Source organism: Mirounga leonina, unplaced genomic scaffold, assembly GCF_011800145.1.
Source record: "Mirounga leonina isolate KUSES-001 unplaced genomic scaffold, KU_Mleo_1.0 Mir_115, whole genome shotgun sequence".
NCBI lineage: Eukaryota > Metazoa > Chordata > Mammalia > Carnivora > Phocidae > Mirounga > Mirounga leonina.
The window spans coordinates 97339962-97365271 of NW_023270268.1; the positions used below are offsets into that span (position 1 = coordinate 97339962).

At 37.3% G+C, this 25310-nt stretch overlaps 1 protein-coding gene across 1 annotated transcript in view; it reads left to right on the forward strand.

Annotated features, from left to right (window-relative positions):
* CFAP44 (cilia and flagella associated protein 44) overlaps positions 1-25310 on the forward strand; it is a 139023-nt gene that overhangs the window by 90138 nt on the left and 23575 nt on the right. The window contains exons 25-28 of the mRNA XM_035000156.1: positions 12725-12902; positions 19351-19851; positions 22138-22341; positions 24522-24717. Of these exons, the coding sequence (XP_034856047.1) occupies positions 12725-12902; positions 19351-19851; positions 22138-22341; positions 24522-24717 (1079 nt within the window). The remainder of the gene's footprint in view (positions 1-12724; positions 12903-19350; positions 19852-22137; positions 22342-24521; positions 24718-25310) is intronic.

Sequence of the window (25310 nt, forward strand, 5' to 3'; positions counted from 1 at the left end):
CCTGTAGGTCCATCCATGTTGTTGGAAATGGCAAGATCTCATTTTTATGGCTGAGTAACATTCCATTATATATATGCCACATCTCCTTAATCCATCATATATGGATGGACACTTAGGTTGCTGCCATATTTTATTTTTTGTAAAGACATTAGATAAAAACAAAACTATCTGGGACATCTGGGTGTCTCAGTCAGTCAAGTGTCTGCCTTTAGCTCAGGTCATGACCATATGGTCCTGGGATCGAGTCCCGCACTGGGCTCCTTGCTCAGTGGGGGAGGCTGCTTCTCCCTCTGCCTGCCGCTCCCCTTGCTTGTGCTCTCTCTCTGACAAATAAATAAAATCTTTAAAAAAAAACTATACAGTATTTGTCTTTTTCTGACTTATTTCACTTAGCATAATACTCCCTAGCTCCATCCATGTCATTGCAAATGGCAAGATTTCATTCTTTTTGATGGCTAAATAATATTCCATTGTATAGATAGATAGATAGATAGATAGATAGATAGATAGATAGATAGATAGATAATCACTTCTTCCTTATCAATTCATCAGTCAATGGACATTTGGGCTCTTTCTCCATAATTTGGCTATTGTTGATAGTGCTGCTATAAACATTGGAGTGCATCAGCATTTTTGTATCCTTTGGATAAATACATAGTAGTGCAATTGCTTGGTCATAGGTAGTTCTATTTTTAGCTTTTGAGAAACCTCCATACTGTTTTCCAGAGTGGCTGCACCAGTTTGCATTCCTACCCACAATGTAAGAAGGTTCCCCTTTTTCTGCATCCTCACCAACATCTATTGTTAGGTTGTTGATTTTAGCCATTCTGATGGGTGTAAGGTGGTATCTCATTGTAGTTTTGATTTGTATTTCCCTGATGATGAGTGACGTGGAGCATCTTTTCATGTGTCTGTTAGCTGTCTGTATGTCTCCTTTGGAGAAATGTCTCTTCATGTCTTCTGCCCATTTTTAAACTGGATTATTTATATTTTGGGTGTTGAGTTGTATAAGTTCTTTATATATTTTGGATACTAACCCTTTATCAGATATGTCATTTGCAAATATCTTCTCCCATTCCATTGGTTGCCTTTTAGTTTTGTTGATTGTTTCCTTCACTGTGCAGAACTATTGGGTGAAGTCCCAATAGTTTATTTTTGCTTTTGTTCCCCTTGTCTCAGGAGACCTATCTAGTAAGAAATTGCTACAGCTGATGTCAAAGAGATTATTGCCTGTGTTCTTCTCTAGCATTTTAATGGTTTCCTGTCTTACATTTAGGTCTTTCATCCATTTTGAATTTATTTTTGTGTATGGTGTAAGAAAGTGGTCATGTTTCATTCTTTTGCATGTTGCTGTCCAGTTTTCTCAACACCATTTGTCAAAGAGACTCTTTCCATTGGATATTCTTTCCTGCTTTGTTGAAGATTAATTGACCATGTAGTTATGGGTTCATTTATGGGTTTTCCACTCTGTTCCATTGATCTATGTGTCTGTTTTTGTGCCAATACCATATTATCTTGATCACTAAAGCTTTGTAATGTAACTTGAAGTCTGGAATTGTGATGCCTCCAGCTTTGCTTTTTTGTTTTCAAGATTGCTTTGCCTAGGGGCGCCTGGGTGGCTCAGTCGTTAAGCGGCTGCCTTCGGCTCAGGTCATGATCCCAGGGTCCTGGGATCGAGCCCCGCATCGGGCTCCCTGCTCAGCAGGGAGTCTGCTTCTCCTTCTGACCCTCCCCCTGCTTGTGTTCCCTCTCTTGCTGTGTCTCTCTCTGTCAAATAAATAAAATCTTTAAAAAAAAAAAAAGATTGCTTTGGCTATTTGGGGTCTTTTTTTAAAAAATTAAGTTTTTTTGGATTTTTTAAAAATTTAAATTCACTTAATTAACATATATTATTTCAGGGGTATGGGGTCTGTGATTTATCAGTCTTATATAATACCCAGTGCTCATTATAACACATACCCTCCCCAATGTCCATCACCCAGTTACCCCATCTCCCCACACCCCTCCCCTCCAGCAACCCTCAGTTTGTTTCCTATGATTAAGAGTCTCTCATGATTTGTCTCCCTCTCTGGTTTTGTCCTGTTTCATTTTTTTCCTCTCTTCCCCTATGATCCTCTGCCTTGTTTCTTAAATTCCACATATGAGTGAGATCATATGATAATTGTCTTTCTCTGAGTGACTTATTTTGTTTAGCATAATACCCTCTAGTTTCATCCACATTGTTGCAAATGGCAAGATTTTATTTTTTTGATGGCTGCGTAATATTCCATCATATATATGAATATATATGAATATGTCATATATATGTTCATATGTATGAATATATAAAACATGTATATACCACATCTTCTTTATCCATTCATCTGTAGATGGACAGCTGGGCTCTTTCCATAGTTTGGCTATGGTGGACATTGCTGCTATAAACATTGGGGTGCAGATGTCCCTTCAGATCACTGCATTTGTATTTTTGGGGTAAATACCCAGTAGTGCAATTGCTGGGTTGTAGGGTAGCTCCTTTAGATGTAAGGTTAGATTGTGTATTTGAGACTTTTCTTCTTGAGGAAGGCCTGTATTGCTATATACTTCCCTCTCATGACCGCCTTTGCTGTATCCCATAGGTTTTGGACTGTTGTGTTTTCATTTTCATTTGCTTCCATGTATTTTTAAAAATTTCTTCTTTAATATCCTAGTTAACCCATTCATTCTTTAGTAGGATGTTGTTTAATTTCCATGTATTTGAGGTCTTTCCAATTTTTTTCTTGTGATTGACTTCATTTTCATAGTGTTGTAGTCTGAAAATATGCATGGTATGATCTCAGTCATTTTGTACTAGTTGAAACCTGATCTGTGGCCCAGTATGTGATCTCTTCTGGAGACTGTTCCATGTGCACTTGAAAAGAATGTATATTCTGCTTTAGGATGAAATGTTCTGAATATATCTTTTAAGTCCATCTGGTCCAGTGTGACATTCAAAGCCATCGTTTCCTTGTTGATCTTCTGTTTAGATGATTTGTTCATTGTTGTGAGTGGGGTGTTAAAGTCCCCTACTATTATTGTGTTATTATTAATGAGTTTCTTTAAGTTTGTTATTAATTGATTTATATATTTGGCTGCTCCCAAGTTGGGGACATAAATATTTACAATTGTTAGATCTTGTTTATTATGAGATGGTGCCCTTGGTCATCTCTTACAGTCTTTGGTTTAAAATCTAGTTTATCTGATATAAATATGGCTACTCCAGCTTTCTTTTGATGTCTACTAGCATGATAAATGGTTCTCCACCCCCTCACTTTCAATCTGGAGGTGTCTTGGGTCTAAAATGAGTCTCTTGTAAGTCTTGTAAGCAGGATATCAATGGGTCTTTTTTTTTTTTATCCATAAGCAGCATATCAATGGGTCTTTTTTTTTTTTATCCATTATGATACCATATGTGTTTTGATTAGAGCATTTAGTCCATTTACATTCAGAGTAAATATTGATAGATATAAATGTAGTGCCATTGTTTACCTGTAAAGTCACTATTCCTGTAGACTGTCTCTGTTCCTTTCTAGTCTTTGTGGCTTTTGGTCTCTTTCCCACTCAAAGGGTCCCCTTTAACATTTCTTGCAGAGCTGATTTAGTGTTCATGAACTCCTTTAGTTTTTACTTGTCTTGGAAACTCTTTTATCTCTCCTATTCTGAATGACAGCTTTACTGGATAAAGTATTCCTGGCTGCACATTTTTCCCATTTAGCACGTTGAATATATCATGCCAGTACTTTCTGGCCTTCCAGGTTTCTGTAGACAGGTCTGCTGCTAACTTTGTGTGTCTACCCTTGTAGGTTGAGGACCTTTTCTCCCTAGCTGCTTTCAGAATTCTCTTTATCTTTGTATTTTGCAAGTTTCACTATGATATGTCTAGATGTTAACCTGTTTTTGTTGGTTGTGAGGGGACTTCTCTGTGCCTCTTGGATTTGAATGCCTGTTTCCTTCCCCCAGATTAGGGAAGTTCTCAGCTATAATTTGTTCAAATAAACCTTCTGCCCCTTTTTCCTACTCTTCTTCTTCTTCTGGAATTCCTATGATCTGGGTATTATTGCACTTTATGGAATCGCTGAGTTCCCTAAATCTACCTTCGTGATCTAATAGTTTTCTTTCCCTCTTATTTTCAGCTTCATTATTTTTCATAATTTTATCTTCTGTATTGCATATCCATTCCTCTGCTTCTTCCATCCTTGCTGTGATTACATCCAGTTGGTTTTCTATCTCAGTTATAGCATTTTTTATTTTGGCCTGACTAGCGTTTAGGTCTTTTATCACTGCAGGAAGGGTTTCTCTGGTGTCTTCTATGCTTCTTTCAAGCCCAGCCGTATTCTTATGATTGCTGTTCTAAATTCTTGTTCAGATATATTGCTTATATCTGTTTTGAGAAAATCCCTGGCTGTGATTTCTTCTTCATCTTTCTTTTGGGGAGAATTCTTCTGTCTTGTCATTTTGTATGTTTCCTGTTACTGAGAGTAATGGTATATTAAGAAGGGGTCATACACTGCCCAGGGCCTGGTACTTCAGTAAGTGTTTCTGGTATATGCTGTGTGCACTCTGCTGTTGTGTTTTGGCTGCTCTTTCCCACAGCTCAGTCCTATGCAGAGTTCCTCCTTGCTTACAGTGGGGAGTGTTTGGACCTTTAACTAGGTGTGCTTTGATTTGTCTCTTAAAATAAGCCTGGTAAAGAAAACAAACAAACAAACAAACAAACAAACAAACAAACCCTGATCTGAAAAAAAGAGAGAAAAAGAAAAGGAACAGAGGTAACAACAACAACAAAAAACCCAAACTGACAAACAAGAAACTATAAGCCTGATTCCAAAGAAAAAGAAAGCCGGGGCGGAGTGAGGGGAGACACCTGATCCAAAAAGAGAAAAGGAAATGAAAAAACAAGAAACAAACAAAAAACTATAAGCCTGATTCCAAAGAGGAAAAAAAAGGGAAAAAAGAAGGCTCATCCTATTTCCACCAGAACTTAAGCTGACACTTTGGAACACTCCATGATCAGTAGACTTGGTGCATGTAGGGTACCTATGTTGGTCTTCTGGGGCAGTGTCTGCTGCTCTGCCTCACAGTCAGACCTGCCTAGTAACTATGCACTTGCAGGGCGCAGGGGGGTAGAATTTGTTATAAGTGATTCCCACCCCCACTGGGAATGCTGTGTTTCTCACTGAAGTCTGACCGTATTGGTGGCGAGGGAGAAAATGGTGCCACCCCCTCTCTCCTCCCAGGACAGGGGATCTTGCACCTGTTGCTGTTCAAGAAGTTCTCACAAAAGAGTAAACAGTCTCCCCTTTTGTGTCCCAGGCTTTTGTGAGATCCCTGCCCTCCCTCATCTGTGCTTGGGGCTCTTGTTATGCCTGGCACCGCAGCTTTCTTGCCTTTTATCTCTGGAGTGCAGCTGGGATTCAGAACTCCAAATCTTAAATGACCTGGCATGGTGTGGACCTGCTCCCCTCATCCAGGAGAGAGCCTCGCCATGTCTAGTGCTGTTTCATCACAGGAAAACAGTCACACACCTGCACAGGTGCCCAGAGTCTATGGTGAAGCACAGTGAAAAGCTGTGATCAGGTTATCTGTCTTTTGTGTGCACCTCTGTCCCCTGCAGATGAAAAGCTGCTTGATGGTGCCTGCAGGGTCTTTTGTCCTTGGGGAGGCAATATACCCTCTTCCAAATGTACTCCAGGAAGGGGATCATTTTCTCCCAGTGTTACCCACAGGATCCCTATACCATGCTTTCCGCTCCCAGACCTGAACTGTTCTTTTCCTTAGAAGCACCTACCATGGCTTGACTCCAGTGAAAGTCACTCACTTTCAAAACCTCAGAATTTGAGCTACACACACTGCTTGCAGAAATTTGCAATGCTCAGTTCCTTTCAGCTCCCCAGTCAGTGGTTTTGGGGAGGTGTTTTCTTGTGCAAACCTAATGTGGTACTCTCTCTCCCTCTCTTTTTCTCTCTATTCTTTCTGCAGAAAGGGCTCCCTGCCCACTGAAGCACCATGGCTTTTCTCTCCCCAATTCAAGTCTATGTGCCTCATACTTGCCACATTCTCTCCCTCTGACCATGCAGATCATTCTCCCAATCCTTACATTGATTTCCTAGGTGTTCCAAATGATTTGATGTTAATCTAGCTGTGCTCGAGGGATGAGGTGATCCCAGGGTGCTCCTACTACTCCTCCATCTTAACTACTCTCTCCAGATGCCCTTTTAAGCTGCAGCTTTCAACTGATCTGCTCACGGTCCCTCAGTCCTATACTTCCTACTGTAGTTTCACAGCATTAGAGTGGTGGTTCCCTTTGTTACCGTGTCTTCATCTCTCTTGCTGTTCTCTGTGTGGTCTATCTTTTGAAGCTGTTAAGTCAGCCCTCAGTTATTCTTTGGAAGAAATTGCTTTATAAATAGGTGTAGGTTTAGTGTGTCTGTGGAAGAGAGGAGTTCAAGGTCTTATGTTGCCATCTTAAACTATATCAGCTTGGCCTGAACTCAGTTGTCTTTCAGACCTTTGCGATTGTGCAAGCCATCAAAAATCACATGATCATCTCAAGAAATGCAAGAAAGGCATTTGACAAAATTCAACATCTACTCATGACAAAATTCTCACCAAAGTGGACATAGTAGGAACATACCTCAACATAATAAAGGCCACATATGACAAGCTGACAGCTAACATCATTCTCAATGATGAAAAGCTGAAAGCTTTCCCTCTGAAATCAGGAACAAGGATGTTCACTCTTGCTACTTGTCAACATAGTAGTAGAAGTCTTAGCTAGAACAGTTAGGCAAGGAAAAAAAAGAATCTAGATTGGGAAGGAAGTACATCTGTCTATTTGCAGATGACATATTATATATAGAAAATCCTAAAGACTGTCAAAATACCATTAAAACTAATAAATGAATTCAGTAAATGGCAAGATACAATAAATATACAAAAATCAGTTGTTTTTATATATTAACAATAAACTATCAGAGAAATTAGGAAAACCCATTTATAATTGCATCAAAAGGAATAAAATACTTAGGAATAAATTTAACCAAGGATATGAAATATCTGTACAGTGGAAACAATAAGACATTGATGAAGGAAATTGAAGACATAAATAAATAGACATTTCATGCATGGGTTAGAAAACTTAATATTGTTAAGATATCTGTACTATCCAAAGGAATCTATAGACTCAATGCAGTCCCTGTCAAAATCCCACAGAAATAGTAAAAGCAATCCTAAAAATTGCATGGAACCATAAAAGATCCTGAATAGCCAAAGCCATATTGAGAAGGAAAAATAAATAAAAATAAATATAAAAATATACTCTCTGACTTCAAACTATGTTACAAAGCTGTAGCAATGAAAACAATATGGCATTGGCATAAAAACAGAGACCCAATTAATGAAATAGAATAGACCAGAAATAAATGGTCCATGCATATATGGTCAATTTATGACAAAGGAGCCAAGACTATATATTGGGGAAAGGACAGTCTCTCCAATAAATGGTGTTGGGAAAACTAAACTGCCACATGCAAAGGAATGACGCTGGACCAGGATCTCACACCATACATGAAAATTAATGCAAAATGAATTAAAGACTTGAATGTAAGACTTGAACCCATAAAACTCCTAGAAGAAAACATAGGTGGTAAGTCCCTCAACATTGGTCTTGGCAATGATTTTTTACACACATTTTTGACACCAAAAGCAAAGGCAACAAAAACAAAAATAAATAAGTGGGACTATAGCAAACTAAAAAGCTTATGTACAGTAAAGGCAACTATCAAAAAAATGAAAGGGCAACTTAGGGAATGTATTCACAATCATATATCTGATAAGGGGTTAATATCCAAAATACATAAAGAACTTTTACAACTGAATAACAAAAAAACAAACAGATTTAAAAGTGGATGAAGAATGTATATAGACATTTTTCAAAGGAGACCTACAAAAGGCCATTAAGTACATGATAACAGTGCTGAACATCACTAATCATCAGGGAAATGCAAATCGAAACTACAATGAGATCACCTCACACCTGTTAGAATACCTGTCATCAAAAGGACAAGAGATAACAACTATTGGCAAAATGTGGGAAAAAGGGAACTTTCTGTACTATTGATGGGAACATAAACTAGTGCAGCCACTATGGAAAACAGTATGGAGGTTCCTCAGAAATTTAAAAATAAGATTACCAGGGGCGCCTGGGTGGCTCAGTTGGTTGGGCGACTGCCTTCGGCTCAGGTCATGATCCTGGAGTCCCGGGATCGAGTCCCGCATCGGGCTCCCTGCTCGGCAGGGAGTCTGCTTCTCCCTCTGACCCTCCTCCCTCTCATGCTCTCTGTCTCTCATTCTCTCTCTCTCAAATAAATAAATAAAATCTTTAAAAAAAAAATTAGATTACCATATGGTCTAGCAATCCCACTTCTGGGTATATAGACAAAGAAAACTAAAATGGTCTTTGAAGAGATGTCTGCACTCCTGTGTTTACTGCAGCATTAATAACAATAGTTGAGACATGGAAACAACCTAAGTCTCCATTAATGGTCAAATGGATAAAGAAGTTATGATACATACATACACTGGAATATTTTTCAGCCTTAAAAAAGAGAAATTCTGCCATTTGCAACAATACCAGTGGACTTTGAGGGCATTATACTAAGTAAAATAAGTCAGAGAAGAATAAATACTATATGATTTTCCTTATATGTGGAATCTAAAAACCCTGAACTCATTGAAACAGAACATATTGATGATTGCTAGAGGTGGGGAGTTGGGGAGGAAGGTGATCAAATGGTACAAACTTCTATTTATAAGATAAATAAGTTCTGGAGAGGTAATATACAATATAACTAGTTAACAGTACTGTATTGTGTATTTGAAAGTTGCTAAGAGGGTAACTCTTAAAAATTCTCATCACAAGAAAAAAAATTATAACTATGTGGATGGATGTTAACTAAACTTATTGTAGCAAACATTTTGCAATAGATACATGTATGAAATCATTATGTTGTACACCCTAAACTGATACAATATTACATGCAATCATATCTCAATAAACTGGAAAAATAGGCTTTTGACATTTTCCAAAAATATATATTGCTGGATTTGATTTGCTGGCATTTTGTTATGGACTTTTGTATCTTTTTAAATAAAGACTATTGGTCTCTAGTTTTATTGTTATATAATATCTTTTCTGGTTTGTTATCAGGGTAAGACTAGTTGAATAAAATGAGATGAGAAGTTTTCCTTTCTCTTCTATTTTCTGAAAGATTGGAGGCTTCATATTACCTATTTCTTAAATATTTGATAGAATTTATCAATGAGCCAAATGGACATGGAATATTGAGAGGTTATAAATACAAATTCCAATTTTTCATAGTTATAGTGTTATTCAGATTCTATATTTCCTCTTGGATCAGTTTTGGTAATTTGTATCTTTCAAGGAATTTGTGCATTTTATCTGGTTATCAAATTTATTGGCATAAAATAGTTCGTACTATTGCCTTATTACTTAAATTTCTGTAGTATCTGTTGCATTGTCCCTTGTTTTATTTTTGATATCATTAATTTGTATCTTTTCTCTTTTTCTTGATCATTCCAGCAAAAGACTTATCAATTTTATTGATCTTTTCAAGGAACTAACTTTTGGTCATAGATTTTTAGAAATATTGCTTGTCAGCTTTCTGTGTCATTGATATTTCTGTTCTCTATCATTTCCTTTATTCTTATTAATTTGGGATTAGTTAATTCTTTTTCGCTGTTTAAGTTTTAAGTTTAAGCTGTAAGCTTTGATTTTATACTTTTTTAATTATAAGCATTTAAAGTATAAATTTAAGTATAAATTTAAAGTATAAATGAAACACTGAGCTTCATTTCACAAGTTCTGATATATTTTCAGCATCATTTTGTCCAAAATATATTTTTTAAAGATTTTTTTTATTTGAGAGAGAAAGGGAATGAGCAAGAGCAAGTGAGAGAGAGAGAGAGAAAGAGCACAAGCCAGGGGGAGAAGGAGAAGCAGGCTTCCCACTGAGCAGGGAGCCTGACATGGGGCTCGATTCCAGGACCCTGGGATCATGACCGAAGCCGAAGGCAGATGCTTAACCAACTGCACCACCCAGGAGCCCCTGTCCAAAATATTTTCTAATATCCCTTGTGATTTCTTGTTGATTATGATTTATTTTTTAAAAGATTTTATTTATTTATTTTAGAGAAAGGGAGAGAGCAGGGGGAGGGGCAGAGGGAGAGGGAGAGAGAGAATCTCAAGCAGATTAAGTGCTGAGTGCAGAGCTGGATGCAGGGCTTGATAACATAACCATGAGATCATGACCTGAGCCAAAATCAAGAGTCAGAGGCTTAACCAACTGAACCACCCAGATGCCCCATAGTTTATTTTTAAGTATGCTATTTAATTTCCCAATAGTTTGCATGGTTTAAATTCTTATAAATTTATTGGGAGTTGTATGGGCCTGCATACAGTCTGTCTTCATGAAAATTCAATGTGTGCTTGAAAAAGAATGTGTTTTCTTGTGTTCTTTGGTGTAGTTTTCTATAAATGTCAGTGAGGACTGGATGATTGATGATGTCCAGATCTTTTGTTTTTCCTACTTTGAAGGCATGACTCTTTAAGTGTTTCTACTGAATGTTCCCTACCTTTAACAAGGTCTCTCCAGCTGACGAACTCATGAGTGATTTCAAGCCATGTGTAAACTATGAGAATTACTTGTTTTACAGCTTCCTAGTAATTGTATTTCCCCCAGATGTTCTTTACTTATCTTCATGATGTTTTACATGTATAGGTTAATACGTGGTCAAAAACTCAAGAGAGCCCTATGTAAATTTCTGAAGACATTGTTTTGTGTGTAGCTCTGATATTTTTTTCCTCTCAATTCTAACCACTCTGGCTTCTCTGAACTCTCATCTTTATAACCTTAATCATTGAGATTACTGGAATAATATTTTGGATTTCAACACTATTCCACAGTCTGATACTTTACTCCATGCAGAAATAGAGAGAGTAAGAATTATTTTTTTTCACTTCTCACATGAATTATAGTCCTGTGCTGCCTGTTATTCAATGTCTGAACATAGTTTCATATTTTTTTTGCTCAGTTTTCTAGTTATTTATAGCATGAGGATAATTATGGGCCTTGTTTTCCTCACATGGCCAGAGCTGAAGTATCTGCTTGCTCTTTCTTTCGTTCCTTCTTTCCTTTCTTTCTCTCTTTCTGTCTTCCCTCCCTTCCTCATCCCTCCCTCCCTTCTTTCCTCCTTTCATTCATTCTTCTTCCCTTACCTCCCTTCCTCCCTTCCTTTTTCTTTCTTTCCTTCCTCTCTCTCTTTTCTTCACTTCCTTTCCTTTTTAAACTATTAATCCTTCCTTTTAGTGCTATCTTACACAAAGGAGCAATTATCAATACATTAGATAACATGTGTTTCCTCTGCTTTTGTATGTGTTTGTTTTCCTAAAGGGCTGACTGCAAGCTCTGTGTACATGTTCATGTTCACTGACAGGCTTCACTTTACAGAATTAGGTAGTTGGGTCTTTTGATATCTGTGCTTGGAGCACCCTAGGACCTCTACTGATAAGATCATGTTCAATCTTTTTTATAGCCTTCCCTGGGGATATTCTGGGCCACAGTTTTCTCTACTTTGATTTATCCTTTAAATTTGCTATCACTGGTTTGCTCATGGCTTTCTATCTTATTCTCAGCCTTCCCGATTTATTCCCTTTAATACCTCCACACCATCATTTCCATGGAATTTGGGGAGAGAGCAGGAGGCAAATACATATGCTCATTATGATCATTTTTAACTAGATGCCTTTTTTTGAAAATTTCATGACTATCACTTACATTATTAAAAAAAAAGGTAAATTAAATTTCTACTGATTAACATACACCTACTCTGTCTCTGTGGCTTAATGTCTGTTGAAGGAATAAATAACCATCTTGATATAAATCACTTAGAAATGAAGAGAAGCCTAAAAATGATTCAGATTATTTCAGCACCATCTGGTAATTGGGTTTTATTTATTTCATTATGACTTTGCTTGAGGTGCTGTAAAAATACAGAGGGTCCCCAACTTAAGGTGGTTTGACTTGATTTTTTTGGTTTTACAATAGTGTGAAAGTGATATGCATTCAGTAGAAACTGTACTTTGAATTTTGATCTTTTCCCAGGCTAGTGATATATGCAGTATGATACCTTCTCATGATACTGCGCAGAAGCAGTGAACCACAGCTCCAAGTCAGCTACATGGTGTTGGGGATAAACTATCAATACACTTACAACCATTCTGTTTTTTTACTTTCAGTACAGTAGTCAGTAAATTACATGAGATTTTCAACACTTTTTGTGAAATGGGCTTTGTATTAATTTTTCCCAACTATAGGCTAACATAAGTGTTCTGAGTATGTTTAAGGTGAGCTAGGCTAAACTATAATGTTAGGTAAGTTAGGTGTACTGAATGCATGTGATTTATAATATTTTCAACTATGGGTTTATTGGTACATAACCCCATTATAAGTTGAGGAAGGTCTGTAGTCGTTAACTTAAAAAAAATGCTGGGGCTCTGCAGATAAAAGTAGTACTACAGATTCAGAATTCTACGTTTGCTTTATGACTGAATTTGATTATATACATATAGTAGACAAACTAAAGTTTATTGTTACATTTGTGGCTGGGTTCTCTATTTTTCTGATAGGTACAAGAGTAAACCTCAGGATGACTTTGAAGATCCCAAAGATGTTCAAGCCATCAAGGAGGCCCAGTTGTATATGGGAGACTTCAATCTGAAGACAGCCTCAGACTATAAGATACCTGAGCACATGAGAGTAAATGCTGCCAAGAAGGAGGAGGAACTGGGACACCTAGACTCCATGGTACTTACCCACAGCTTTCATGACAATGAGAGGCACCCTGAGTTTTTAATGGAATTCTGCTGCAATCACACATTTCACTAGATGGTCTATAAGGATATATGGTTATAGAAATTAAGAAGTGGAAAAGATCTTTATGATTTTTTACAATGCCTCCTTTTTACAAGTGAGGAAACTGAGGCCCACAGAGGACAAAAGATTTGTCCATGATTATTTAGCTAATATGGCAGAACCAGCCTTCAAGTTAATTACTTGGCTAAATACGTTTCATGGGTGAAACTGAACTCATGATAAGCTCATGGCTATATTTTATAGACTTTGAATTTCTGAAATTCAAACATGTCCTTGTTGGATATAATTTTTGGCTGCTGTGGATTGCCAAAGACTTAGGGAAAAGGCCGGCCATTGTTTAGCCTTTTTCTTTTTTTATGACTTAAAAATTTTGTAGGTGTCTCAATAATAACCAATAACATATTCCTTTAAAAAAAATTTATCTGCATTCTGCCAAACTGCTGCCAATTATCCTGATTTCTCATCCCCATTTTCTTACTAAAATCTCCTCTCCCTGTCATAGTAATTCCTTAATTTGACGGACAAGTGACTTTTCACACATAGAGACTCAGAGGGTATCTGAGCCACCATTTTGAGAATTGGGTACATGGTCACCTACTATGGCCATGTAGTTTGCACATTACAAGACATCACATTGAAAAGAGTGCCAATCATATCATAGATATAATATATTAGAATATTTTATATTTTTCTGGCAAATGGAAGTAAAGTATCTTGATGAAAGAGTCTTTTTCAATTTCACCAAAGATGCAGGACACACCAGCAGTACAAAGGATCCTATTATAGCAAATCATATCCATATATAAATTTTCATAGCTCATAGCTATGCCTTTCTGTTTAAGCAGACATTTTGAACATTTTCTTAGTGACCGTTTAGATTATTTTTCTAACTGTTCATCTAAGGTAATTCTTGTTTCATTTATCATGTTCCATCCATCATCATAGAGAAACGCTTTTTTGACTACAATTTTCTAGTCATCCAATCTGAAATTTCATAATCTAGCTAGAGATGATGGACAGGTATGATGTCTTGAACTACATTACACTGAAATCCATCTTATTAAAACAGCATAAAATAATGTAGAGCACACTATTCTACAAGTCAGAGAAGAATTCTGTTCCCATCTCTGCCACTTAATAGCCATGTAAACTTTGCTGGTCATGTAAATCTCCCTAAGCCTCGGTTATATTATCTGTAAAAGGGGTATTAATACCAATTAACAATAAGACCTATCTGGTCTACTTCATAAAGTTAATGTGAAGGTCACAGTCAATAAATGGTCATTACTGTCATGGCGAAATTAAAAATCACTAAAGTATCAAGTTTTTTTTTGGAAATAGCATATATTCCCCTTCCCTGTGGCCATTGTTTAGGTATGTGGGGTATTTGGAAACCTAAAAAGAAAGTGTGGTGTGTAAAGAGGGCTCCTCAAAGAGGTGAACCTAACAGTCATCAGGCTGGCTTAGGTTTGTTCTTTTAAGCTTAATTCTCAGTCTTCCAGATGCTTCAAAGAGGTCAACCCATTCACATAGGTGCTGGGTTTTGAGTTTACATTAATGCTTTAAAGGTTTATTCTTTTTTTTTTTTTTAAGATTTTATTTATTTATTTGACAGAGAGAGACACAGCAAGAGAGGGAACACAAGCAGGGGGAGTGGGAGAGAGAGAAGCAGGCTTCCCACTGAGCAGGGAGCCTGACGTGGGGCTCGATTCCAGGACCCTGGGATCATGACCTGAGCTGAAGGCAGCCGCTTAACAACTGAACCACCCAGGCGCCCCTTTAAAGGTTTATTCTTAAATATGTAAAACATCTCTATTTTGTTACAGTGTTCTTGGTTCATAGGTAGTAATCATACAGGTAAGTTTTATAAGACTGCCTGGAGAAGTGCCTTTTTTTTTGAAGTATAACATTCAGTGTTATATTAGTTTCAGGTATACAATATAATGACTCAACAAATCTATACATTTCTCAGTGCTCACCACAATAAATGTCGTCACCATCTGTTACTAAACAACATTACTCCAATCTTATTGACTATATTCCCTATGCTGTACTTTTCATCTCTGTGACTTATTTATTTTCTAACTAGAGGTTTGTACCTCTCAATCCCAGTCTATTTTACCCAACCCCCCATCCTACCTCTGGCAACCACCAATTCTCTGTATTTAAGAGTCTGTTTTTTTTTTTTATTTCTCTTTGTTTTGTTTCTTAAATTCCACATGAGTGAAATCATATGGTATTTGCCTTTCTCTGAGTTATTTCACTTGGCATAATATACTCTAGGGCCATCCATGTTATCACAAATGGCAAGATCTTATCCTTTTTATGGATGAATATTTCACTGTATGTATATACCACCTCTTCTTTATCCATTCATCTATGGACGGACATTTGGGTTGCTTCCATATCTTGACTACTGTAAATAATGCTGCAGTAAACCTGTGGGTGTATATATATTTTCAAATTAGTGTTTTCGTTTTCTTCAGATAAATACCCATAAGTGGTATTGTTGGAGCATATGGTAATTCTATTTTTAATTTTTTGTGGAACCTCCATACCATTTTCCACAGTGGTTGCACCAATTTACATTCACACCAATAGTGCATGAGGATTTCTTTTTTTCCACATCCTTGCCAACACTTGTTTTTTCTTGTCTTTTTGATACTAGCCATTTGACAGGTGTAAGATGATACCTCATTGTAGTTTTGATTTGCATTTCCCTGATGATTAGTGACATTGAGCACCTTTTCATGTGTCTGTTGGCCATTTGTATGTCTTCTTTGGAAATGTCTATTCAGTTCCTCTGACTATTTTTTAATTGGATTTTTTTTGGTGTTGAGTTGTATAAGTTCCTTATATATTTTGGATGTTAACTCCTTTTTGGATATATAATTTACAAATATCTTCTCCAATTCACTGGATTCCCTTTTGATTTTGTTGATTATTTCCTTTGTTGTGCAAAACGTTTTTATTTTGGTGTAGTCCCAACAGTTTAGTTTTGCTTTTGTTTCTCTTGCCTTAAGAGACCTATCTAGAAAGATGTTTCTATGGTTGATGTTAAAGAAATTACTGCCTATGTTTTCTTTTAGGAATTTTATGGTTTTAGGTCTCACATTTAGGTCTCTAATCCATTTTGAGTTCATTTTTGTGTATGGTATAAGAAAGTGGTCTAGTTTCATTCCTTTGCATGTAGCTTTCCAATTTTTCCAGCACCATTTGTTGAAGAGACTATATTTCCCCCATTGTATATTCCTGCCTTCTTTGTTATAGATTAATTGACCATATAAGCATGGGCTTATTTCTGGGTTTTCAATTCTGTCCATTGATCTGTGTGTCTATTTTTGTGCCAGTACCATACTGTTTTGTTCACTACAGCTTTGTAGTATGTCATGAAATCTGGGATTATGATACCTCCAGTTTTGTTCTTTTTTCTTAAGATGCTTTGGCTACTTGGGGTCTTTAGTAGTTCCATACAAGTTTTAGAATTATTTGTTGTAGTTCTGTGAAAAATGCTGTTGGTATTTTGATAGGGATTGCATTAGATATGTAGATTGATTTGGGTAGTATAGATATTTTTAACAATATTAATCCTTCCAATCCATGAGCATGGAATATCTTTCCATTCATTTGTGTCTTCTTCAATTTGTTCATCAATGTTTTATAGCTTTCAGAGTACAGATCTTTCACTTCCTTGGTTAAGTTTATTCCTAGGTATTTTATTCTTGTTGGTGCAATTGTAAATCGTTTTCTTAGTTTCTCTCTCTGCTACTTTGTTATTAGTGTATAGAAATGCAACAAATTCCTTTATATTAATTTTGTATCATGCAGCTTTGCAGAATTAATTTACCAGTTCTAGTAGATTTTTGATGGTCTCCTTATGATTTTTCCTATATATAGTATCCTGTCATGTACAAATAGTGACAGTTTTACTTCTTCCTTACCAATATGGATGCCTTTTATTTCTTTTTCTTGTCTGATTGCTGTGGCTGAGACTTCCAGTATTATGTTGAATAAAAGTGGTGAAAGTGGACATCTCTGTCTTGTTACTAACCTCAGAGGAAAAGCTGTCAGTTTTTCACCATTTAGTTATGATGTTAGCTGTGGGCTTTTCATATAAGGCCTTTATTATGTTGAGGCATGTTCTCTCTAAACCTACTTTGTTGGGGCTTTTTTTTTTTTAAATCATGAATGGATGTTGAATTTTGTCAAATGTTTTTTCTGCATCTATTAGAATGATTATATAGTTTTCATTCTTTCTCTGGTTATGTGATATATGACATTGATTGATTTGTGAATATTGAACCACCCTTGCACCCCTGGAATAAATCCTGCCTGATTGTAGTAAATAATTTTTCAATGTATTGTTGACCTTGGTTTGCTAGTATCTTACTGATTGTTGCATCTATGTTCATCAGACAAATTGGCCTGTAGTTATTATTACTATTTTTGTAGTGGCTTTGTCTGGTTTTGGTATTAGGGTAATGATGGCCTTGTAGAATGTACCTGGCAGCTTTTCTTCCTCTTACATTTTTTGGAAGAATTTGAAAAGAATAGGTTTTAATTCTTCTTTAAATATTTGGTAAAATTCCCCAGTGAGTCCATCTGGTCTTGGACTTTCATTTTTTGGAAATTTTTTAATTACTGATTTAATTTCATTGCTAATAATTAGGTCTGTTCAGATTTTCTATTCGTTATTCAGCTTTAGAAGGTTATATGCTTCTAGGAATTTATTAATTTCTTCTAGGTTGTCCAATTTGTTGGCATATAATTTTCCATAATATTCTCTTATAATCTTTTTGTATTTCTGTGGAGCCAGTTGTCATTTCTCCTCCTTCACTTCTGATTTTATTTGAGTCATCTCCTTTTTTCTTGATGAGTCTAGCTAAAGGTTTATCAATTTTATCTTTTAAAAAAACAGCTCCTTGTTTCATTGATCTTTTATTTGTTTATTTTTTATTTATTTGTTTCTATTTCATTTATTTCTGCTCTAATCTTTATTATTTCATTCCTTCTACTAAATTTGGGCTTTTTTTTTGGTTCTTTTTCTAGCTCCTTTAGGTGTAAAATTAGGTTGTTTATTTGAGCTTTTTCTTGTTTCTTGAGTAGGCCTGTATCACTACAATCTTCCTTCTTAGAACTGCTTTTGCTGCATTCCAAAGATTTTGGACTGTTTTTTTCATTTTCTTTTTTTTTTTTTTACTACCTCTTTGATTTTTCAGTTGACCCATTCATTATTGAGTAGCATGTTATTTAACCTCCATGTATTTGTGTTCTTTCCTTGTAATTGACTTTTACTTTCATACCATTGTGGTCAAAAAAGATGCATGATATGATTTCCATCTTTTTGAATTATTGAAACTTGTTTTGTGGCCTAACATGTGATCCATCCTGGAGAATATTCTATGTGCACTTGAAAAGAATGTGTATTCCCTTTTTGGATGGAATATTTTATATATATCTGTTAGGTCCATCTGGTCTAATGTGTCATTCAAAGCCACTGCTTCCATGTTGATTTTCTGTTTGGGTGATGTATCCATTGATGTAAGTGGGATGTTAAAATTCCCTACTACTATAGTATTACTGTCAATTTGGAGAAGTGCCTTTGATCCTTTTTTTTTAAACCTGTATATTTATGCAAAGTAACTCTTAATAGCCTTTGGACCACCTTGTTGTCTAATTGTACACAGGATTAGGGCTGTATGTGCCTATAGGCTCTGGTAAGAGCATTTTGGAAACAGCTGGTAATGAGGGAGCAATGGGCCACTCTGGCTCCTGTGGCTTGAGGCAGGGGGGGGCATAGTTTGGCTTAGATAAATGGAGAAGGAACCAAGAGAAAGTGTCCTGGAATCTCTTGGTGTGCATGATACAGAAATTCAGGATCATGACATTGCCTGCACAAGAAGTAACAGGAATAATGTGGCCAAAATGCAGAATAAGAATAGGCTAAACTTTAGTTTGGCCCTAAGTGGGCAACCCTAAATGTGTCTAAGCCAGTGGAATTTGAGTTTCCATCAGGGATAGGCAGTTACATTTGTATGTTCCTTACTAAAGAATGACCTTCCCCTCACCCAGCCCTGGCTGAGTACAAGACTTCAGGAAGGACTTCCCCTGGTTGGTCAGAAGAAGACAGCAGAACTGAGCCCTACAAGCCACCTGAGGGATACCAGAGGTCACATCCACACTGTCTTCCTCTTTTGGAGAAGCTAAATGGGAAACAGCCTAAAAGCTAAAGAAAAGAGTAACTTAGTAGTGAATAGAAATGATCAGATAAATTTTTTTTTCTTGGATTTTTGCTAGGCATACCAGTCATGGGACAAAAATCATATTTCAAACTGTCCTTTGTGAATGGATTGTCATTTTGTTTCCTTCTTTTTATCAGGCCCATTCAAAGAAAAAGAACATGAACAAATGTATCTTTTCTCTTCGAGACCTTAAAGTGGCCGTCATCGAGGAAATACAGTGCCTGGTTCAAGAACTGAAGAGCATCCAGTCAATTCTTCACATATCCAAGCACATTCCTATTCCCCAAGTCCCCCAGATACACCCAGAAGAAGTTCCAGAAAAGAGATTTCAGTATGATGAGGAAACTCTCCTAAATTTTAAGCGACAGCAGATGAAGATTCAGGGTGAAACATCCTCCCAGCTGGAACAGGGAGGGTCTACAGGCTCAAGTGGAGGATTCCTCAGACCCTCTTCTAGAAAGAACAGTGATTTGACGACAAGAGATTCATTGTCTAGATCATCAAAGGCATCAGCATTCTGTGTAGATACTGTAAAATTACTAGAATTTGAAAAAGCAGATCCAATTGATATAGAGCTGGAGATTATGAAAAGGGACGAGATTAAACACTTGTACATGCAACAATATTTAACCAATAGGGTAAGGGGTGACACTGCCTTTTTCAAGCTGAAAGAGAGGAGAGCGGGGAAGAACTAAATTTCCTTTCTTATTTATTGATTTAAATTTTCTCTACAGTAATCTTTCCCAAGCCCTGACCAGCCCACAACTCCCTGAAGGCTTAGCTTCCTCCCCATCCATGGCCTTCTGATAATTATTGTGCTCTGCCCAAGAACTTTAGAGCTTTTAAACGTTTTGCTTTGGGAAAAGCTAAGAATTAAGGACAAATCCATGTCAATTGGCATCTAACTGAAGTCTTGGTAACGGGGAAATGATGGAGCAGCTTTCAGATGCTGGATGGAACATAATTTAAAAACCTTCCAGAGAAAATGGGGCACCTCTGCTTTTTACATCCTCCTCTTTCTCTAACGTGTGATTTGCCTCATTGGTGGGAGTGTTCATGGTGATGACTGGCTTCAGAATTGTTCTGGAGCTGGAACGGCACCTGTTTTTATTTCTAGGAAGCCAGACCATGTTGGGGCCAGTGGTACAGGAGGTCCTCTGAATCCAGAAGGAAAAGGACCTTTGCTGGCTAGGAGGCTCCCGGCTGCCAACCGTGTAGAGTTCCCTTCCTCAGTGTCTGTCTGGCTCCACCCTGTGAAGGCACCCCCTATAGCTCCCCAAACGTATTCTTCACTCATTATCTCTGCTTTGTCCAGCCTCGCTTTCTCACTCTTCCTGCTTCTCCCCACTCCCATTCCCCACCCCCATTCTGAATTTTGCATTTGCTTATTCCTTTGCTATTTCCTCCCACCTGCAATGATTTCCTTTCAAATGTGAGTCATCATGCAAAACTTAGTCCAATTCCAAACCTTCTCCAGAATGTTCTGTCCACATTACATACTTTTTTGTCTAAACTCCGATTGCACCTATAAGCAGCACCTAATGTTTTCCACTTATCCTTCTTGCTGTTTTATGTGTGTTAGTTTTTTTAATTGAAGTATAACTAACATACAGTGTTATATTCATTTTTGGTGTACAGTATAACAATCCAATTCTATACATCACTCAGCGCTCATATGTGTTAGTTTTGTCTTGCAAATTAGATTACACAGTTCTTGAGAGAAGGGCCACATATAATCATCTTTTGATTCCCCTGCAGTGTCTAGAAAATGCCAGACATATAGTAGATACCCAGTAAAAAAGTTTGGTTTAATAGTAACTAATTTATTTATGGTATCAACACATTTATTGGACATTCTTTGTGCAGGAACTGTGCTAGTTAGATAGGGATGCAATAATACTCAAGCCAGACATATTCTCTATCCTCATAAAGCTTATAGGCTATCGGGTGAGTGAAAGCAAAACAAGCATGAGCCTTACAAACTTAAACACCTATGTTCCAGAATGGTGTTACACTGAAAAAATATAGTCCTGCCTCAAAAGAAATTTAAAAATAGTTCAGACTTGTTGAACAAACATTAAAGAAGAGCCCACTTAGTCTACGACCATACATAAGTAAAAGTTTAATTTTTTTTTTTTCTTCTTCACTGTCCCAAACCCAGAGATCTCTTCCTTCTCCTCAGCCACGGGCTGGGCCCTCCCTCATTACAGGTTCTTGACTGTTGAGACTCTCCATCATGCACAGCCTAGAAAAAACATGGAATGGTTTGTCTTCTACCTGTTGTCCTGGTTTTCTCAGGAGAACCAGCCCCTGGGGCTCTCTCTGGATCTCTTCATTGCCTTTGGGATGGGGTGAGGGAGAAGCTGTGCCAAATCAGAGCAGAATGGAGCCTTTAAAGTCCTTGGGATGGCAGTGGGAGAAGGTCTAGACCAGGACTTGGGATATGTCATTCTTATCCCAGCTCTGTCACAACTTAAATCACCTTTGGAAATGTTTGAAAATTTTCAAAATAAGAAGTTGAAGGGAGTATGTAGTGCTTCCTGTATGAAAGACAATGTAGAGATGCTGTGGGATAAAGTGGAGGCAGATAGAAACACAAGGACCTCCTAGTCTCTGATTTCAACCACATAGTATACCAAGAAGGGCATTCTTGATGGCTTAATCATGGTAAAGAAATAGCTGGAAGGATTATAGTTACAGAATCCCTACCGCTTAATAAATTTATATAAATTTTATAATATTGATAAATTGATTTATAGGACTACACATACCCATGCACATGAGCCCATATAATCCTTACTCCATAACAACGGTATAACGAGAAAATGCTTCTACCTAAACAAATTAGTATTGTTCAATAGTTTTAAAAGTATATTTACCTGTTCTTAACTCCTAACACACCCTCAAATCTTTTTCCACCTCAGATCAAAGAACTGATTGTCACTTTTGATGCAGAACTCCGTCTCCTGAGGCATCAGAAACTGAAACTAGATACTCAGATGAAATTATCTGACCTTCACCATGTCACATTATTTCAAGAAATGCTTCTCCTCAAGAATTTTGAAAAACAGGAGAACATACTTCAAGAGCGTGTTAATTCATTAGACAAAGAAGAACAGGATATGCAGGTATGAGCCGGCAGGAGAATGCTGGCTGGCTGTATCTTTTAGTTATGGAGGGGACTTGATTCTTTGTTTCCTTCTTCATCTTCTCAACTTAATTTCCCCTGTTCTAGTCCTCCTCTCTTTTGTCCCTCCTCATCTCCCACCCCCAACCCCCTCTTATTCCTGCTTGTTCTGCTTTTGGTATTCTTTTTTTTTTTTTTAAAGATTTATTTATTTATTTATTTGAGACAGAGAGAATGAGAGAGACAGAGAGCACATGAGAGGGGGGAGGGTCAGAAGGAGAAGCAGGCTCCCTGCCGAGCAGGGAGCCTGACGCGGGACTCGATCCAGGGACTCCAGGATCATGACCTGAGCCGAAGGCAGTCGCCCAACCAACTGAGCCACCCAGGCGCCCCTGCTTTTGGTATTCTTAAGAGAGAGAAATGAATCAGACTTTACAGTGAATTTGATCGGATGTTTTGTATGGTAGGAGGATAAGTTTTCAAAAGTGAGCCTTCTATTTAGTTTACGAATTTCAAAGTATTTTTATTGTCACTAGCTATCATATAAAGTTGAGTTTTGATTATATGTTATCCTTATGAACATACTTGGAAAAGAAGTTGACTAGTTTTTTTTGTTGTTTTTTATTCTTATGTTAATCCCCATACATTATTACATCATTAGTTTTATTTATTTATTTATTTATTTAAGATTTTATTTATTTATTTGAGAGAGAGAATGAGAGAGAGAGCATGAGAGGGGTGAGGGTCAGAGGGAGAAGCAGACTCCCCGCTGAGCAGGGAGCCCGATGCGGGACTCGATCCCGGGACTCCAGGATCATGACCTGAGCCGAAGGCAGTCGCCTAACCAACTGAGCCACCCAGGCGCCCTACATCATTAGTTTTAGATGAAGTGTTCCATGATTCATTGTTTGTGCATAACACCCAGTGCTCCATGCAGAATGTGCCCTCCTCAATACCCACCACCAGGCTAACCCATCCTCCCACCCCCCTCCCCTCTAGAACCCTCAGTTTGTTTTTCAGAGTCCATCGTCTCTCATGGTTTGTCTACCCCTCCGATTTCCCCCGCTTCATTCTTCCCCTCCCGCTACCTTCTTCTTTTTTTTTTCCTTAACATATATTGCATTATTTGTTTCAGAGGTACCGATCTGAGATTCAACAGTCTTGCACAATTCACAGCGCTCACCATAGCACATGCCCTCCCCAATGTCTATCACCCAGCCACCCCATCCCTCCCACCAACCCCCACTCCAGCAGCCCTCAGTTTGTTTCCTGAGATTAAGAATTCCTCATATCGGGCGCCTGGGTGGCTCAGTTGGTTAAGCGACTGCCTTCGGCTCAGGTCATGATCCTGGAGTCCCGGGATCGAGTCCCGCATCGGGCTCCCTGCTCAGCAGGGGGTCTGCTTCTCCCTCTGCCCTCTTCCCTCTCGTGCTCTCTGTCTCTCATTCTCTCTCAAATAAATAAATAAAATCTTAAAAAAAAAAAAAGAATTCCTCATATCAGTGAGATCATATGATACATGTCTTTCTCTGTTTGACTTATTTCACTCAACATAGTACCCTCCAGTTCCATCCACGTTGTTGCAAATGGCAAGATCTCATTCCTTTTAGAAGTTGACTAGTTTTTTAAATACGATAGCTAGTTTCAGGGTAATATGTAATTGAGTATCTTAGGAAAGTAAGTTTCTTTGTTTGTTATATATATGTTAAATTTAAAGAGATAAATGATACCATCCAACTTTCATCTCAAAGGAAGAAGGATTCCATCAAATAAATATTACTGAATAGTAACACCATTTTTAAGGTATATCTGCTGCACTAAGGGATGCAGTGTCTTTTTGTTTTAGTTGTCATGTATTCATATGAAAAACATCTTTTGTTTTTGAGATCACACATGCAAAAGTATTAGCTGACAGTAAATATTTCACTTAATTTAGACTTTTTGAGGAAGCTAAACATAAAAAGCTGATCTTATCCAATTCTGGGCTTAACTGATTTTTACAAAAGAATTATAAAATTTTAACCAAATAAATGGATGGCTCTCCAACCATCAGAAATGTAAACTTCTATGAAGAAGATTAAAAAAAGTTTGTGAACTGTAACCTTACATTGTAATATATATTATTCTCTGAACCTGGTTTATCGGAAATACTTTCACTTATTCCTGTTTTTGTTCATTTAGTGGAAAATAAATGAAACTCTTAAAGAGATGGAAGAGAAAAAGAATGAAATTGCCAAGCTCCAGGACCAAGAAAAAGCACTCTATGCTGGTTTCCAAGCAGCCGTTGGAGAAAACAATAAATTTGCTAATTTCCTCATGAAGGTCCTAAAGAAGAGGATTAAGCGGGCGAAGAAAAAGGATGTTGAAGGAGATGCCGGTTTGAATTTTTTTTTTAACATATGATTCTATTTTTTTCTCATTAACATGAAATAGAGAAATAACTAAGGATATATTTGACAACTTTTGTTCCTACAACATAGACAGTTAGAAGTTCTGTGGGCTTGAAGGGGAGAGGATATAAACCTGTAGATCTCTAACCCTATGGAGTTAATTTGTGTGTGTGTATCTGGTTTGAAACAGCTTAGGGTGGTTTATGTAACAAGCACAGCTTCTCTTCTGTTTATATGCCAACTCAATGTCATCTTTGGTAAAATATCTCGTCATGTCCTTCGCCCAAGTTTGAATAGGATTTTTTGCTTCTGAGGTTTAAGCGTCCTCTGTATAGTCTAGGCGCTAGTCCTTGTCAGACAGGTGCTTTGCAAATATTTTCTTCTGTTGTGTAGCTTGTTTCTTCATTCCCTCAACATGGTCTTTCACAGAGCTGAAGGTTTTATTTTTGTTGAGGTCCAATTTATAAGGTGTTTTTCTTTTTTTGGTTTTCTTTTTTTTGGATCTTGCTTAGGTTTCAAAGTCTAAGAACTCTTTGCCTAGCCCTAGGTCCCAAAGATTCTCTCCTATTTATTTCTGAAA